General features: G+C 41.1%; 1 protein-coding gene across 1 annotated transcript in view; it reads left to right on the forward strand.

Annotated features, from left to right (window-relative positions):
- MUSK (muscle, skeletal, receptor tyrosine kinase) overlaps positions 1 to 17473 on the forward strand; it is a 167632-nt gene that overhangs the window by 93750 nt on the left and 56409 nt on the right. The window contains exon 8 of the mRNA XM_011966405.1: positions 8404 to 8563. Coding sequence (XP_011821795.1) covers positions 8404 to 8563 — 160 coding nt within the window. The remainder of the gene's footprint in view (positions 1 to 8403; positions 8564 to 17473) is intronic.

Genomic DNA, 17473 nt, shown 5'->3' on the forward strand with positions numbered 1-17473 from the left:
TACTTATGATTATGGTTTATTGCAGGAAGATGATACAGATTAAAATCAGCACAGAGGAATCAGTTTTCCTCTTCTAGTGAAGTTGCATGGATAGCACTTCATTCTCCCAGCAGCAATGTGTGACATCATGCATGAAGTACTGTCAACCAAGGAGGCTCACCCTAACCTTGGTGTCCAGAGTTTTTACTGGAGCTCTGTTACATAGATGTGAAGTGCTTACATAACTAGTCTTAGCTAGTTTCCAGCCCCTTTAAAGGTCAAACTAATACAATGTGGCCTAGGATCCCAAGTATTCACTATCATTCACATTACTATCATAAACCATCTGGCATTGCCCAAAATCTCAGATATACAAAGATACTCTTATTACACAGGATATTCCAAGGGTCAGATGTCATCTCTCAGGAGCCAGTCAAAGGCCAGAACTTTCTTCGGGGGTTTGAGCACCTCAAGTCCATTGAGTTAGCCCTTCAAGTTTTTACTGCACAGCAGTAAAACACATATATAACTCTCCAGGTGGTCCCATGGAGGATACTTTTATGCCTTAAGGAGATGGGTGTATGTCCAATCCAGTCCTTTGGGTGGACTGAGAATGGCTTTCAATATGACTGAACAACCCAAACCTTGATAACTCATCTAACTGATGGCTATTTTCAGTTTTCGTTTCCTCCAGGATAGGCTATCCAACTTTTTGGTATCTTGGCTGTAGTGAACATATATTATCATATTACAATATTTTAATGGTACCATTTGGAGGTCAAAGAAGTGTCCAAATCGGGACACTTTAATATCCACATCATCCCAAATTGTGTTTAATACAAGCATCACAACAAGAAAATGGGGGACTTCTTCTTAAAGAAGGCAAAACCTTATGGTATAATTCAAATGATATTAAGTATAATTTCTACCCAATCCAAGGCACATTCCTTCAGGGACTTGAACTATTTCATATCTTCCTGACTTTCTCTTCTCCAGGATTATATTAGTATGTTACGGCTGCCATAATAGAATCCCACAGATTGGGTGTCTTAAACAACAGAATTCTTCTTCCTACGGTTCTAACGGCTGGAAGCCCAAAGTCAAGGTACTCTCAGGGTTGATTCCTGGTAAGGCCTCTCTTCCTGGCTTGCAGATGGCTTCACATTGTTATCTCCCTGTATTCTCACAGGGCTTTCTCTCCTTGTGTGTGCACTTCTGGTGTCTCTGTGCCTACAATGATGAGCACCAAAAATCCCAGAATGATTTTTTCATAACGCAATTCTTATTCCTAGTTTTTATTCCTCTCTTTTGTAGACCATCATAAGGTTTCCTCCTCTAAATTAAATAACAGTGACTAAAACTAAGGCAAATACTCTGGAACAAAACAAAAAATAAAAAAACAGCCTTAAAGCAGGAAGTTATCCCGTCACTAGGGCTTGCATAATGTAGGGTTTAGAAGGATTTCGCGGCATGAAAGAATAGTAACCCTGAGGCATCTCCATGTAATACGTGAATTGGTATACTGCTTTTAAATAAAGTTAAACAACTTACAGTTTCAGAAAGATAGAAGGGAAGAGTGTTCAGAAGACTGGGAGTGAAGTTTCCCAGACCTGAACCCTTATTCAAAGGCGTCTTGACATGGATAACCTCAAGAACATTAAGCTAAGTGAAATAAGCCAGATACAAAAAGGCAAATACCAAATGATCTCACTTATATGTGGAATCTAAGAGTTGAACTCATAGAAGCACAGAATAGAATAGTGGCTGTCAGGGATGGGAGGATGGGGAGATGATCATCAAAGGGTACAAAGTTTCAGCCATGCAAGATGAATAAATACTGGAGATGTAATGTACAATATGGGAACTACAGTTAACAACACTGTATTGCACAACTGAAATTTGCTAAGAGGGTAGACCTAAGTGTTCTCAAAACACACACACAAAGGTAACCATGTGAGGTGATAGTTCACTAGCTTGATTGCAGTGATCATTTCATAATATATATGTATACCAAAACATCACCTTGTTCTCCTTAAATATGTACAATTTCTGTTTGTGAGTTATACCACCAATAACCTAAAAAATTAAAAGTCTAAATTTTTTTTTTTTAAAAAAAAGGAGTTTCAAAGAATAATGCTTTGCTCTCTACTTGCACCTGGCCCTACCCTTGTCCCTCTAAAGCCGGGTGCCCTAAGATTGATTGGCTGCAGCCCTGAAAGTTGAGAACTAGGACACAAGACAAGAAAGGGAAGAAGGGGAAGGGAGAGAAGGATGTGGAGAACAAAATGTGTCAATGTGTGAAATTTTAGTTCGATGTTGTAAAACAGGAAAACAAAACAAAACAAATTCTATGACTAACCCAATAACAAAGAATGTCTTATGGCAATGGCACCCTCCAAGGCGTAGAATTCATTTATTATTGTCATTTTCACTACTGTTTTCGCTGAAGTTTCTTTTCTGTTACTTGAACAAAATTATTTTTCTCGTAATTTGTTAATAAAATTGTTCCATTTTATCTGTCTATCCTACATCCCTTCGAAGACAGTACATAAACAAATGAACATGCTTTTCCAGCTTGTAACTTGAGGCATGGTAGAATGAGAATTAGATGGGGAGTTGGAAGACTGGGGTTGTAAATGCCCCTCTTTAGTTAATGTGATTTTGGGGTCCATTTACCACTCAGACACTGATTTTCTCATATCTACACTAACACAGATGTCAGGTGACTGTCAAAGATGATCTCTAATGGTATAATTAGAGACATCAGGGCTAATGTTCTCTAATTTTGTCCAGTTACAATAAAGTAACTTGGAATCCCTGTTCTTCTTTACCTCTCTAAGAACATTTCAAGTGTCATTTAAAATTTGATTCTTGTTTGTCAATGTGTTTTTTGGCTCTTCTGTGGAAACTGCTATAGTCTTAAGCCTGTCAAGGGAGTATAAAGACATCCTAAGAAAATTGGAAGACTGGACCAGGCGTGGTGGCTCACTCCTGTAATCCCAGCACTTTGGGGGCCGAGGTGGGAGGATTATGATGAGGTCAGGAGATCAAGACCATCCTGGCTAACACGGTGAAAACCTCATATCTACTAAAAATACAAAAAAATTAGCCAGGCGTGGTGGCATGTTCCTGTAGTCCCAGCTACTTGGGAGACTGAGGCAGGAGAATCACTTGAATCCGGGAGGCGGAGGTTGCAGTGAGCCAAAATCACGCCACTGCACTCCAGTCTGGACAAGAGAGCAAGACTCCATCTCAAAAAGTAAATAAATAAAATCAAATTGGGAGACTGACAATATAACTTCACTAATTTGCTTATGTAAAAAATAGTAATAAAGAAAATAGAAAGGTATATACTTTTTAAGTTTCTAGTATTCTCAAAAGACTCATATGAGGTTAGAACTGGAAGTTAAATGATTATTCTCTGTCGAAGTTCAAGAATAACAAGAGTAGGATAGTTTAAGATAGGTGCAGCCTTATTGAGACCCCAACTTATTCATTCAACATGTGACTCACAAAAAGTGAAAGGCAAAATAGATTTATCACCTCAGATTCTAAAACAGGAATAAAACAAACAAAATGACTTTCATCCAGGAAGAAAGCAAAAGTACATCCGCAGTTCTTACGGTCAGAGTGTGTGTGCTGCCCTTAGAGCCAAGTTTAGTTCTTGGTAATTCTACCCAAGTCTGAAAGGAAATCAAGATGACTGTCCACACTGACGCAAATCACAGGACATGAAGGCAATGTCAGGCATTTCAGGTTGTAAAAGTAGCAAACCAGAAATCCCATGGAGGAAAACACAGAGAATCCTATAGTCCTGATATCGTGTTTGGTGGACTGAACAAAGACGAACGCGGAGCTGGGAGATATTTGGCACAGAATAAAACAGAGTTTGAATTGCGGCTCTTCACTCACTACAAGTTAGTAAACTAATGCCATAGCACGCTACTCAGTACAATGGGTACTCTGAAAGAAGCGAGTGCTCTCTTTCTCCCCTGCTGTGAACCTGCCAGTAAACCAAAACCCTGAAAGGTTAGAGCCAAAGAGCAAGAGAAAGTCCAGCAACGTGTCCCAAAGTGATTAGAAACTGTCTTGCTTTCCTCCTATGGAAATACCAAGCATTTTTTTGTGGAAATCTGAATTCACAGATGAAGTTCAGAGTAAATAGTAATATCCCTTTTGTTTTACAATCTTGGAAATAGTGGTTGGCATGGAAAGAGCAGAGCTTACTTTTTAAAAAGAAAATTATTTGTATTTTTATAACCAGATTTATTTAAAGTTATACCAGTAATATATCTCTCTTATTTTGGCATGCAACTAATATAGAAAAATTTTATGTCCCTCTTGCTTTGTCCAATAAATATAATTTCTAAAATATTTCAGAAGTTGAAAAATTTTAACTTATTAGAAGAATTTTATCAAATAAACAGCCAAATCACCTAGGTTGAAGGTTGTCTTTTAGAATTTTCTTAAAGGGAACCTTATCTATATTTAGACATATTTTTAAGAGGCAGTAGTTTTGGTTAAAAATACACGACCTGTGAAGTCCTTTTATCTTACTGGCTGTGTAAACCAAAATAATTACACGTAACAAGTCTTATGTGGAATAATTCAGCAGCCAGTTTGAAAGAGGCTAATATTTCTGGCTACATTAATCAGAAAAACTATGGAAATGTCTCTTGGTTTATTATCCCTTTTTCTATGATTCATAAACAGACATTATTACAACTGCATAAACATGAACCCTACTGGGCCACATTCTTTTTTTTTTTTCCCCCCAAGATGGAGTCTTGCTCTGTCACCAGGCTGGAGTGCAGTGGCACCATCTTGGCTCACTGCAACCTCCGCCTTCTGGGTTTAAGCGATTCTCCTGCCTCAGCGTCTCGAGTAGCTAGAACTACAGGCAGATGCCACTAAGTCCAGCTAATTTTTTGTATTTTTGGTAGAGATGGGGTTTCACCATGGTAGCCAGGATGGTCTTGATCTCCTAACCTTGTGATCTGCTCGCCTTGGTCTTCCAAAGTGCTGGGATTACAGGCATGAGCCACTGCACCCTGCTGGGCCACATTCTATTCCCAGCCAGCTGGAACTATCTGCAAGACAGGGCCATTGAGGCCAGAATACCTTTCAGAGGTCTTTGCTAGCTAAGGTCAAATCATAAAATTATCAGATTATCCATAGCTGGGGGTAGATTCTCTCAAGACAGCATTAGTAAAGTATTAATGATAAATTAAGAAGTAGTCCACAGGTCTATAACTGCTCTATCACCTTCAAAGAGTTTTTACACACATTATGTCAGGTACGAATTATTATGCCTATTTAATAGAGCTTCCTATCCTACTGCTTCTTTTTAGAAAAAAAAAGTTTTATTATGATTCTTATTATATACATTTAAGGTGTAAAACATGATGTTTAGATAAACATATACCGTGAAATGATTACCACAGTCAAGCAAATTAACAGGTCCATCTCCTCACATAGTTATGGCTAACTCAGAAAGAGAGAACATCACACCCAGAGCAGGGAGCTGTTTCTCCAGCTCCCTCAGGTCCATATGCCTGAGTGACTTGGAGAAAATCATGTATTTCCTGTAACTACCAGACATAGTCACCTCAATTAAGTACTCTGTTTTGCTTAGGCATACCTTGGTAAAAGCTCACAGCACTAATCTGGACTCACCCCTTTGATCTTTGAAACCTGAGGCGCGAAAAAATATCAAAATGGAGGGCAGAGGAATTTGTTTTTATTTTCAGATCATCAAAAATACTAAACTGTTGATCAGAACGATCCATTAAGAAAGAAAAACAAATTCAAACTATGACTAACAGGGCCTGCTGCGCGTGAGTCACAAACTGAATCAAGCAAGGCCTCTGGAAGCAGGGGGGAAAGCATTCAGGAGCCACTTCGTACTCAGGCATGAACCTCCTAACGTGTTGGTCTCTTTGCTGAACTATTTCAACACCTGGATGAAGTCCAGGAGCAGAGAGGTCAGGCAGCTTAAAAACTGCTTCTCTTTCCTACTAAGGATGTTTTCAGTGACCTTGAGGAGGTGTTTAAGAATGACTTTCTTAGGTGTGAACATGAAAACAGTGGGAACTAGGGCAACATTTGGGGAGAGTTCTTGCTTCAAAGTTGTCTCTAAGGCATTGCGCATTCCTGCTTCTTGCAGGAGGGAACTATCTTTGCAAAGGATTTTGCAAACTGCTCTGCTTTTGCTTATCTAAACTGGAAAGAGATATAAACAAAAAATAAAATACAAAATAACATAAAGTGTGTTGATTGAGCATAGAGGCTTGGGGTCTTTAGCTTTTTTTCTCATTGTTGCTTTGTATTAAAATTCGGTCGAGTCCAAATATTTTCAGTCCCCTTGATCTAACTTGGATACTCATATAACGAGACATTGCACTCCTGATAAATATGATGATGAGTTTAGTTTCAATTCCAACTGAGTGCATGTCTCTTAAAAATATTTTTCTCCTCACTTTGTAAATTTCTCATAGAGTCTAGGTTGCTTATCTGGGGAAAATGCCTCAATACTTGATCTGACCTGGAAAGATTCCCAGTTAAGGTAAATTGATACTCACATAAGCCAGTTTTTATCATAAGAATTGAGACCAGCAGTGAAGGTAAAGAATAAAAAGGTAGTTTGACAAACGTTCACTGTGTAGGATAGCTACACAGTGCTTGGTGCCAGGGATAGCCAGCCACCTGGCAGCCAGGAAGAAAGCTGGCCTTACCTCAGAGCTTTCTTCTTCCTGGCTAGTCAAACTGTGAAAATCCTCTCTCATGCAACACGATAAAATAATTGGCTCCAAAATGTCTCATTCTCAGCCTCATTCCCTAATATTGGACAGAGGAATCTCTTTCAGCCAAGCAGCCAAGCTCAGGCCAACATAGGACGTACCTCCACTCCTTGAAGATAAAGTCAAGGCATAACACCAGCTGATTCCTTAATTGTCATTTCACTCCAGTGTCCCTCAAATTGGCATCATGTTTCCCTCCTCTAAGTAGTGTTAATTAAAGATTAGTTATTGAAAAAGTGGTACTGTGCTCAAGAAAACAATGAAAAAAGAACCACCATTTAAAAAAATGCCACCACCTTAACAATGACACTTGTCAGATACATATTTTGTTCATGGTTGGTTGATTTGTTAAGGTAATTGTTACTCCTGTTTTCTAATGACTTCTCATTTGTTCTCTCTTCTAGGACTAGGGAAGGCACTGTAACATAATGATTAAAAGCATAGGCTTTGGTGTCAGACACACTAGGATGCAAATTCTAACTATGCAACCTTGTAAAATGTGCCGGGCAGCTATCTTTCCTATGGAGCTGGAGTAATGTTGACTAATATATATGCATTTGTATAAATTAAGCTGTTAATTGTGTGTCAATATTGCATTGATATCTTGGCTCTTTAAGGACATTTGATTTTCTGGTTTAAGTAGTACCTCCTGCATGAACCTCCTAACGTGTTGGTCTCTTTGCTGCACTATTTCAACACCTGGATGAAGTCCAGGAGGAGAGAGGTCAGGCAGTTTAAAAACTGCTTTTCTTTCCTACTAAGGATGTTTTCAGTGACCTTGAGGTATTATGTATGTATTATGTATGTCATGCCTCAAAGACAGACTTGGCTTCACAACCATTTTTCTTGATAACCATTCACCTATCTGACATGCATTTATGGGGAACTGAACAGGAGTTATGAAAATAAGTCCTCAAGTCTGCAACCTCTCATACTTAACTGTCATCTGCAGGACATTGAAGACATATATCGGAGGATCCATGCTGTATATCATTCATACCTTGTATTGGTTATCTATGCCTGTATAACAAATCAGCCCAAAGCTTAGTGACTTAAACCAATAACTATTAGTGCTCACAAGTCTGTGGTTCAACTGGCTGGTTTTGCTGATTTGGTTTTGCTTCTGGGCAGGACTGCCTGATCTTGGTTGGTCAAGTTCCTGTGACTGACAGGTTGAAAGGGTGCTAGTTGGTTCAGAATAGCCTTATGCGTACCTTGGATGGTTGTTGTTGGTTCCCACCTGGGGCAGTGGGGATAAATGGGCCATGTGTGTTTCATCTTCTAGCATGCTGGCTCTTGCTTGTTTATAGGCAGCCCCAGGTTCCATAAACAGAGAGCAAGCCACAATGTGCAAGAACTTTAGTTTCTGCTCATTCATTCCAAAACACATCACAAGGCTAATCTAGATTCAAATTATGGAGAAAAATGCTACTTCTTGAGGGAAAAGCTACAAAGTCACATTGCAAGGGCATGGGCATAGGCAGGGAAAATCTTTTGGCTCTTTTTGCAGTGTACCACATGCACTTGATTATAATCTTAATGCTTTTCCCTTCAAATCTACTGACGTAGTATAGTAGGAAATCCTTGACTGAGTTCTATCTTTTATTTTCCTTTACTCCATCAGGTTTCTTCTGGGTCCATTCAAGAGAGTGTAAAAGACCGAGTGATTGACTCAAGACTGCAGCTGTTTATCACCAAGCCAGGACTCTACACATGCATAGCTACCAATAAGCATGGGGAGAAGTTCAGTACTGCCAAGGCTGCAGCCACTATCAGCATAGCAGGTAGGATGCCCCTTCACATTTGCATTGTTCCAGGAGAGGGGAGAGTTGATACTATTCTACAACATCCAGCATTGGAGAAAATCTCCCTTTTCTTTTATCTCTTATTTCAGTTGCATTTGGGCTATTTCCTCCTCCATGGGGATACTCCAGAGGTAACCTAGATATGGATTTTGGCAGATTTGCTGCCTGAAAAACTAAATCCTCAATACCTGCCCAAGTGATAGGTAACAGCTTCCAGGAACTCACTTTTTCCTTCCTTCCTTTCTTTCTGTTTTTCTTATCTTTTTTCCTTTTCTCAATTTCTCTTTCCTTCCTGCCTTCCTCCTTCACCCCTTCCCTCCCTCCTTCCCTGCCTTCCTTCCTCCCTCCCTCCCTCCCTTTCTTCCCTTCTTTCCCTTCGTCCTCTCCCTTCCTTTCCTCCCTCCCTCCCTTCCTCCCTCCCTCTTCCCTTCCCTCCCTCCCTCTTTTCCTTTTCTTTCTTTAATTTCCTTTCCTTTTTCCCACTCTTCGTTCTCTCTCTTGGTTGATCAAACTTTCCAAAGCTCTCATGGAAAAAGTTGGCAGACTTTCAACATGGTCATGCCAATTTCTGCATGGCTATTTCTTGCGGGCATTTTTACCTATGAGCATGATCCTTGTGGTCTTTCCCTTTCCTGCTTCAGCAAGCCACAGCAGGACTTACAGGTGTTTTCAAGAAAAAGGCTGACACGCGGATTTCTAGGATATTTGTGTTGAATTCTAAAGGTTTATTTTTAAAATGTAAATGTCCCAAAGGCTTCTGAGAACATTTATAGAATTCCTAGAGATGGAAATAATCCCTGTATCAGGAAATGCCAGGCATATTAGATTCATAGCATGCCTATGGCTCAAAGGTCAGGAGAGAGGTGCTTGGCCTGACATGTAAGGCAAGCACGGATAGAGCTTGTGCCTAGGGCCAACTCCCCACAGCCTGCTGTTTCTTATTACAGTGCCACCTCTTTGATCTTCCCTGATGGAGAACTTTCCATTAATGTCTGTGATTTGTAATATGAGGTGAATAAAAGCCACAGATAAATGATAAGGAGCACTGGACAAGTCTGGCCCTCTGGGACATGCCTGTGAAGGAAAAGGAAGACTTCAAAATTAAGGCTCCCTCTCCTTTCTCCCCCAGTGATATCTCTGCCTACCATGTCTTCAGACATCATGTCAGTTATTCTAGCATTTCCACAGGTGTGAAATTATTTCTCCCAGAAAATGAAAAGTCTTCTGAAAGTAAATTCAACTCAATTTAACAAATAATAATATCATATAATTAGTAATAGTAAAATAATATGATATAAATAGTAATAAGAATTACTATTTACATAGCACTTTGCTGTTTATAGAGCACTTTTACATGCATTTATCAAATACTCTAGATGGCACCAATTGTGTTGGGTAGAGTGAGAGATGAAAAGTTAATTTAAAAATGGGTCCTGCCTTCCAGGGACTCTAAATCTAGAAGGAAGTCAGTTAGTCACATATATTATGGCACAGACTGTATTCTATTGCAGAAGCATACACAAAATACAACAGCAGAACAAGAGAGCGAGGGTGTCAGGGAATCCTTGGAAAAAAGGTATCATTAGAGCAGAAGATGTGGATATGAGATAACTAGGTTGAAGTCAAACCTTTCAAAACTGTTCAAAAACCAGCAAATCAGTGGTCAAGGCTAGACCATGAGAGAGACAGCAGGGAGGTGGAAAATGGAAACAAAGGTTGAAACATGGGCTCTAGCCAGGTTATGAAGAGCCTGCATAGGTCAAGTATATTATTTCATTGATGAGAAGTCATTTAATGATTTAGAAGAAATAAGTGTAATAGTCAGATATATCCTCTAGCAAATTAACAGATGCTGAGGTGTCAGGAGGTTGGGAAGTGTGGCAAGGGGTCAGGAGGCTCTTCCAGGTGTCTCAAAAAGTCATGAAGGTCTGAAGAGCAGCAGCAGCATTGGTTCAAAGGGAAAAGGACAGATGCACAGGACAAATCGGGATAGAAATAAGGTTTGCAAATGCTTGAAAATGGCAGTGGGCTAGAAGAATGAGTTCAGATGTGTCTGATTTTGAAAGGTGCCCAGGACAAACAATAATATATAAACACAAAGCATATGAACAAGAGAAGGTCCAGGAGATAATAGAATACTCAAAAATGTTGATGCCTTTGAATTACCTGGAATTATTCTGGTCTCGCTGTCTTTGTTTGATTTGACATTTGATCAAGACCTACTGTTAAATAAACATATATTTATAAAAATCTCTCAATATATATTTAGATAGATATGTGTGTATGTATGTTTATACACACACACACACACACACACACACACAGAGAATCACATTTACGTATGAATACTCAATCTAAGAAAATAAACTGATCTACTTTAATTTACCCTGCACTTTCACTGGGCAGAAGAAAAATATTAATGTTACTAATTTTAGGAGAGTCTCATTTCAGGTCATTATTCAGTCACTCAAAGATACCTCTGCCAGAGCTCTTTCTCCCTATTCTTCCTTCCTTCTCTTTCCCTAGATGGCAAAGGAGAAGAGGATTTGTATTTAGGCAGTGGTGTCTTCTGGACACCCCCTACACCACTGCTACCCCCTGGGTCTCTATTGAAGTCTGCAGCTGTGGAACTTGTGATTTTATCTCTTGGCTTGGTTAGGGCCCAGGGGATCTCCCTGGCTGGCTCAGCCTCTTTGAGACATCTTTTGGACCCTCTGCATGTCAGCCAAATCCTTCATCATGCCCTTGTCTACACTCTGCTCTGCAACCTCGGCAGCTAGGTCTCCCTGTCTATCCCTACTGTGGCCCTGTCACTGGCCTGCTGAATTTCAACACAGCTCCTTCAGTATTCCTCACAGGGCCTGAAGCAACTTCTAGATCACTTTCAAGGCATACAAAATTTAGGAGAGATTTGGGCTTGCTAACTCAGTTCTGCTGTCTTCCCAACCCTGTCAAGCTACCACTTTCACATTAATGTTGCCATCCATGTTGGAGTAAGGGATCCCTGTGGGTTGTTTTTCCTATAGCATCCTAAATAAGAAATTAGAAAAACTCTCTGTTTTTGGCTTTTTCCTTAATTGATTAATACACCTCTATTCTAGGATTCGGGTTCAGAAAAGGGATCTATAAAATCTATAAAATATCCAAATTTTTAATTTCCCTACCTTCCTTCTTTTCACAGCATACCAAGCGGGAAGAGCAGGTGGTCAGGAATCTCTCCCAGCCTTCAGTTCAGTAATCTTTAGAGCCGACTCATCATGAGTACAAAGGTGGTTGTGAAGGCAGTGCTGTAACCACTGAGAGGAACCTAATAAAATGGGTATATCTACTCCACACAAGGGGAGATTCATCCCATGGACACAATCTTTAAGATGCTGAGATTAAAGGGCATGATTGCCACCATGCTATATGCAGCAACATCATCTCTTCATCCCTGTCCTAGCCCAAATGAGAACCTGATCCAACTCCATAAATAGAACACCAAAAGGGAAATCTGTAACCTTAAAAAATGGCATCTTCCAGCAGTAGAAAGAGCCTAAAGGTCTGAGACAGGCAGTACAGGAAGGCCATGTCCTAGGGTGTAGGGAGAGGTCATCCTAGATATCAGTAGACCAGAGTGAGGATGGGGACAATCAGCAATGGCCACCCAGGAAAAATAACATGGGATTTGCATGGGGAAAGGGATGGTGGGAGCAATGCAAAGATTGGCACGTGGCAGCAGAGAACAGCTTGCAATCTGCTGCAGCAGCAGAGGTGAGTGCCTGTGAAGAGCAGTCATCTCTGTAGGAATAACGGTTGTGTAGACTAGAACCAGCTATGACTTTTCATGAGCTTGACAATGGCAGTGTGATGGAGGTCAGCTTTAGAGTGGGGAGAAGTTGGGGACCCTGGAAGTGAGGCTTGAAGCCACTGTGGACAGAAGTATGTTTACAGTAGCTACCCAAGGAATTTGGGTAGAGGTAGAGCAGGCAGCATAAGGAGAGGGTTAACCTATAACTGGGACCTGGGACTTTGCCCTTCTGAACCACAAAGGCAACAATTAAATCTGACCATATGCAGAATCATAGTGCTGTACAATGTTCACAGTCAAGTAAAGAAATGAGAGTTGTTAACAACTGAAAAATGGAAAAGACTAAAAAGGTCTAGCATGGATATGATAAATGAGAAACATGTCTATTAATTAAAAAATTGCTACACATCTAGTGCTATTCCCTGGTATAAGACCCTTTTGTCCAACCCCTGATTTATTTGTCTGGTTGATTCTCACTGGTTATTAGGGGACCTGACACTCCCAGACCTTTCCCAAAATTTCCCCAGGCAGACCTAATAAGGGTGTGTCATGAATGTGATTGAATAAGACTTCTGATGTCCCATGAGACATCTTCCAGTTTCTCCTCCTCTTTGACCTGCTCTTGTGAGTTAGACCTGCTAGAAGCCCCATGAAGGTCCCTCGGGAATCACTGAGGAAACTACCTCCCAACCCTGGGGTGCTCTGTGGACTGATATTTTAGGGAAATGAGGCTGCTTCGATGAAAAAGTGATCCTTGAAGCCTCTTTCATTCACGGTCATTTGAAAGAAGCATGGCCTTATGCTCCCCCAGATCTCCCAGAACTCAAGTTTGGTATCTGATTTCTCCATTTCTGCTTTTGGCCCCCGTCTCTCGGCATTCAAAGAGGCTGGCCAGAAGTCCAGAGCTTCAAGTCAGACATGGCGCCTCTTTGCCATTCTGGCAATGCTTCCTTAATGCCAAACTCTGCTGTCTTCATTTAGCCATCTCTACCCTCCCCTGTGTGACTAGTACCCCTAGTAGTCAACAGCCCCCTCCGTCACATTCCTCGTGTTTCCCTTTGAAACTTCTACTCCATCTGTTTATTTGTTCTTCCCAGCAGGAAAACTGGAAATGGAAAAAGCTGATCTTATGCTTATGCTTAGGATTATGTCTAATGATATTTCTAGTGTTTGAAGGATAACCAAAAAACAAATCAGCCTTCATTTTTCCAAAACCCTTCCGTGTGTCCTTATGCATTGTTTTAGAAATGTGATATATTTCTTTCTGACTCATTTACATTTACTGTTAGTCATCAAGAGGAGTCAGAAAAACTTTTGGAAATCTATAAAATATCCAAATTTTTAATTTCCCTACCTTCCTTCTTTTCACAGCATACCAAGCGGGAAGAGCAGGTGGTCAGGAATCTCTCCCAGCCTTCAGTTCAGTAATCTTTAGAGCCGACTCATCATGAGTACAAAGGTGGTTGTGAAGGCAGTGCTGTAACCACTGAGAGGAACCTAATAAAATGGGTATATCTACTCCACACAAGGGGAGATTCATCCCATGGACACAATCTTTAAGATGCTGAGATTAAAGGGCATGATTGCCACCATGCTATATGCAGCAACATCATCTCTTCATCCCTGTCCTAGCCCAAATGAGAACCTGATCCAACTCCATAAATAGAACACCAACAGGGAAATCATCACTTTCAAGGCATACAAAATTTAGGAGAGATTTGGGCTTGCTAACTCAGTTCTGCTGTCTTCCCAACCCTGTCAAGCTACCACTTTCACATTAATGTTGCCATCCATGTTGGAGTAAGGGATCCCTGTGGGTTGTTTTTCCTATAGCATCCTAAATAAGAAATTAGAAAAACTCTCTGTTTTTGGCTTTTTCCTTAATTGATTAATACACCTCTATTCTAGGATTCGGGTTCAGAAAAGGGATCTATAAAATCTATAAAATATCCAAATTTTTAATTTCCCTACCTTCCTTCTTTTCACAGCATACCAAGCGGGAAGAGCAGGTGGTCAGGAATCTCCCCCAGCCTTCAGTTCAGTAATCTTTAGAGCCGACTCATCATGAGTACAAAGGTGGTTGTGAAGGCAGTGCTGTAACCACTGAGAGGAACCTAATAAAATGGGTATATCTACTCCACACAAGGGGAGATTCATCCCATGGACACAATCTTTAAGATGCTGAGATTAAAGGGCATGATTGCCACCATGCTATATGCAGCAACATCATCTCTTCATCCCTGTCCTAGCCCAAATGAGAACCTGATCCAACTCCATAAATAGAACACCAAAAGGGAAATCTGTAACCTTAAAAAATGGCATCTTCCAGCAGTAGAAAGAGCCTAAAGGTCTGAGACAGGCAGTACAGGAAGGCCATGTCCTAGGGTGTAGGGAGAGGTCATCCTAGATATCAGTAGACCAGAGTGAGGATGGGGACAATCAGCAATGGCCACCCAGGAAAAATAACATGGGATTTGCATGGGGAAAGGGATGGTGGGAGCAATGCAAAGATTGGCACGTGGCAGCAGAGAACAGCTTGCAATCTGCTGCAGCAGCAGAGGTGAGTGCCTGTGAAGAGCAGTCATCTCTGTAGGAATAACGGTTGTGTAGACTAGAACCAGCTATGACTTTTCATGAGCTTGACAATGGCAGTGTGATGGAGGTCAGCTTTAGAGTGGGGAGAAGTTGGGGACCCTGGAAGTGAGGCTTGAAGCCACTGTGGACAGAAGTATGTTTACAGTAGCTACCCAAGGAATTTGGGTAGAGGTAGAGCAGGCAGCATAAGGAGAGGGTTAACCTATAACTGGGACCTGGGACTTTGCCCTTCTGAACCACAAAGGCAACAATTAAATCTGACCATATGCAGAATCATAGTGCTGTACAATGTTCACAGTCAAGTAAAGAAATGAGAGTTGTTAACAACTGAAAAATGGAAAAGACTAAAAAGGTCTAGCATGGATATGATAAATGAGAAACATGTCTATTAATTAAAAAATTGCTACACATCTAGTGCTATTCCCTGGTATAAGACCCTTTTGTCCAACCCCTGATTTATTTGTCTGGTTGATTCTCACTGGTTATTAGGGGACCTGACACTCCCAGACCTTTCCCAAAATTTCCCCAGGCAGACCTAATAAGGGTGTGTCATGAATGTGATTGAATAAGACTTCTGATGTCCCATGAGACATCTTCCAGTTTCTCCTCCTCTTTGACCTGCTCTTGTGAGTTAGACCTGCTAGAAGCCCCATGAAGGTCCCTCGGGAATCACTGAGGAAACTACCTCCCAACCCTGGGGTGCTCTGTGGACTGATATTTTAGGGAAATGAGGCTGCTTCGATGAAAAAGTGATCCTTGAAGCCTCTTTCATTCACGGTCATTTGAAAGAAGCATGGCCTTATGCTCCCCCAGATCTCCCAGAACTCAAGTTTGGTATCTGATTTCTCCATTTCTGCTTTTGGCCCCCGTCTCTCGGCATTCAAAGAGGCTGGCCGGAAGTCCAGAGCTTCAAGTCAGACATGGCGCCTCTTTGCCATTCTGGCAATGCTTCCTTAATGCCAAACTCTGCTGTCTTCATTTAGCCATCTCTACCCTCCCCTGTGTGACTAGTACCCCTAGTAGTCAACAGCCCCCTCCGTCACATTCCTCGTGTTTCCCTTTGAAACTTCTACTCCATCTGTTTATTTGTTCTTCCCAGCAGGAAAACTGGAAATGGAAAAAGCTGATCTTATGCTTATGCTTAGGATTATGTCTAATGATATTTCTAGTGTTTGAAGGATAACCAAAAAACAAATCAGCCTTCATTTTTCCAAAACCCTTCCGTGTGTCCTTATGCATTGTTTTAGAAATGTGATATATTTCTTTCTGACTCATTTACATTTACTGTTAGTCATCAAGAGGAGTCAGAAAAACTTTTGGAACCTCCCCCTATGAACCAGGAAGTTGCATTTCCCCTCCAGTCACAAACCCACAAGGCTCAAGTTGCAAAGTAAACTTGCCAGGATGCTGGGCAATTGACAAGATGCTTCTCTTTGTCATCAGAACCCTAGGCCCTGTGGAAGAAAGCAAGATAGCCCATGATACCTATAGTAAGCATAGTCCCAGAACAGCTGGAGACCATCAAAATGGACACAGGGATTCAGAAGAGAAAAATACAGGCCAGGTGTGGTGACTCATGCCTGTAACCCCAGCACTTTGAGAGTCTGAGGTGGGCAGATCACCTGAGGTCAGGAGTTCAAGACCAGCCTGGGCAACATGGTGAAACTCCATTTCTACTAAAAAACACAAAAATTATCCAGGTATGGTGATGCATGCCTGTAATCCCAGCTACTTGGGAGGCTGAGGCATGAGAATCACTTGCACCTGGGAATCGGAGGCTGCAGTGAGCTGAAATTGTGCCACTGCACTCCAGCCTGAGCAATAGAGTAAGACTCCATCTCAAAAGAGAGGGGGGGAGAGAGAGAGAGAGAAAGAAAGAAAATACGTATTTGCATATCCCATTGTCAATGGCACCAACAGGTCCTTCATCAGAAAGTGAGGTCCATGGTTCTGTCCATGGTTATCCAGTCTCAGAGTACAGGGACGAGCTTATGGTCACACACCCATCTAATGTAAGCCACTCCCCGTTCTACTAACAACCCCCGCTTTCTATGTTGCCCTTTCTTTGAATTGACCTCGGGGTCTGAGACTTTTGGTCACTAAATTTAAAAGTCACATGAATACAGGTAGTATTATCAAAACTGAGCACGAGGGAAAAATCTGATGTGGTAGTACTGGAGTTTCCCAAACTCCCCAGATGAACCACATGGTTTTATTTTTCTTATTTCAAAAGAGGTGATGTTTCACACTACTACAGTGAAAAAAAAAAAAAAATAGAACTTTGAACTCTATTTCATAATCAGTGTAGCTGATTAAATGTACTGACATGTTTGACATGTTTCATGCTCTTTCTCATGTCTGATAGCCACACTTCTGCTTCCTCCCAATGTTGGAGACAATTCTTGAGACTTGCTTTACTACTCAGTGCTTCAACCATCGTAGGTAGAGAGTGCTCTTATCAACGAAACAGACACTATCCCTGGCATTCCATGCTGGCTTTGTCT

Source organism: Mandrillus leucophaeus, unplaced genomic scaffold (genome assembly GCF_000951045.1).
Source record: "Mandrillus leucophaeus isolate KB7577 unplaced genomic scaffold, Mleu.le_1.0 Scaffold76, whole genome shotgun sequence".
NCBI classification, from domain to species: Eukaryota; Metazoa; Chordata; class Mammalia; order Primates; family Cercopithecidae; genus Mandrillus; species Mandrillus leucophaeus.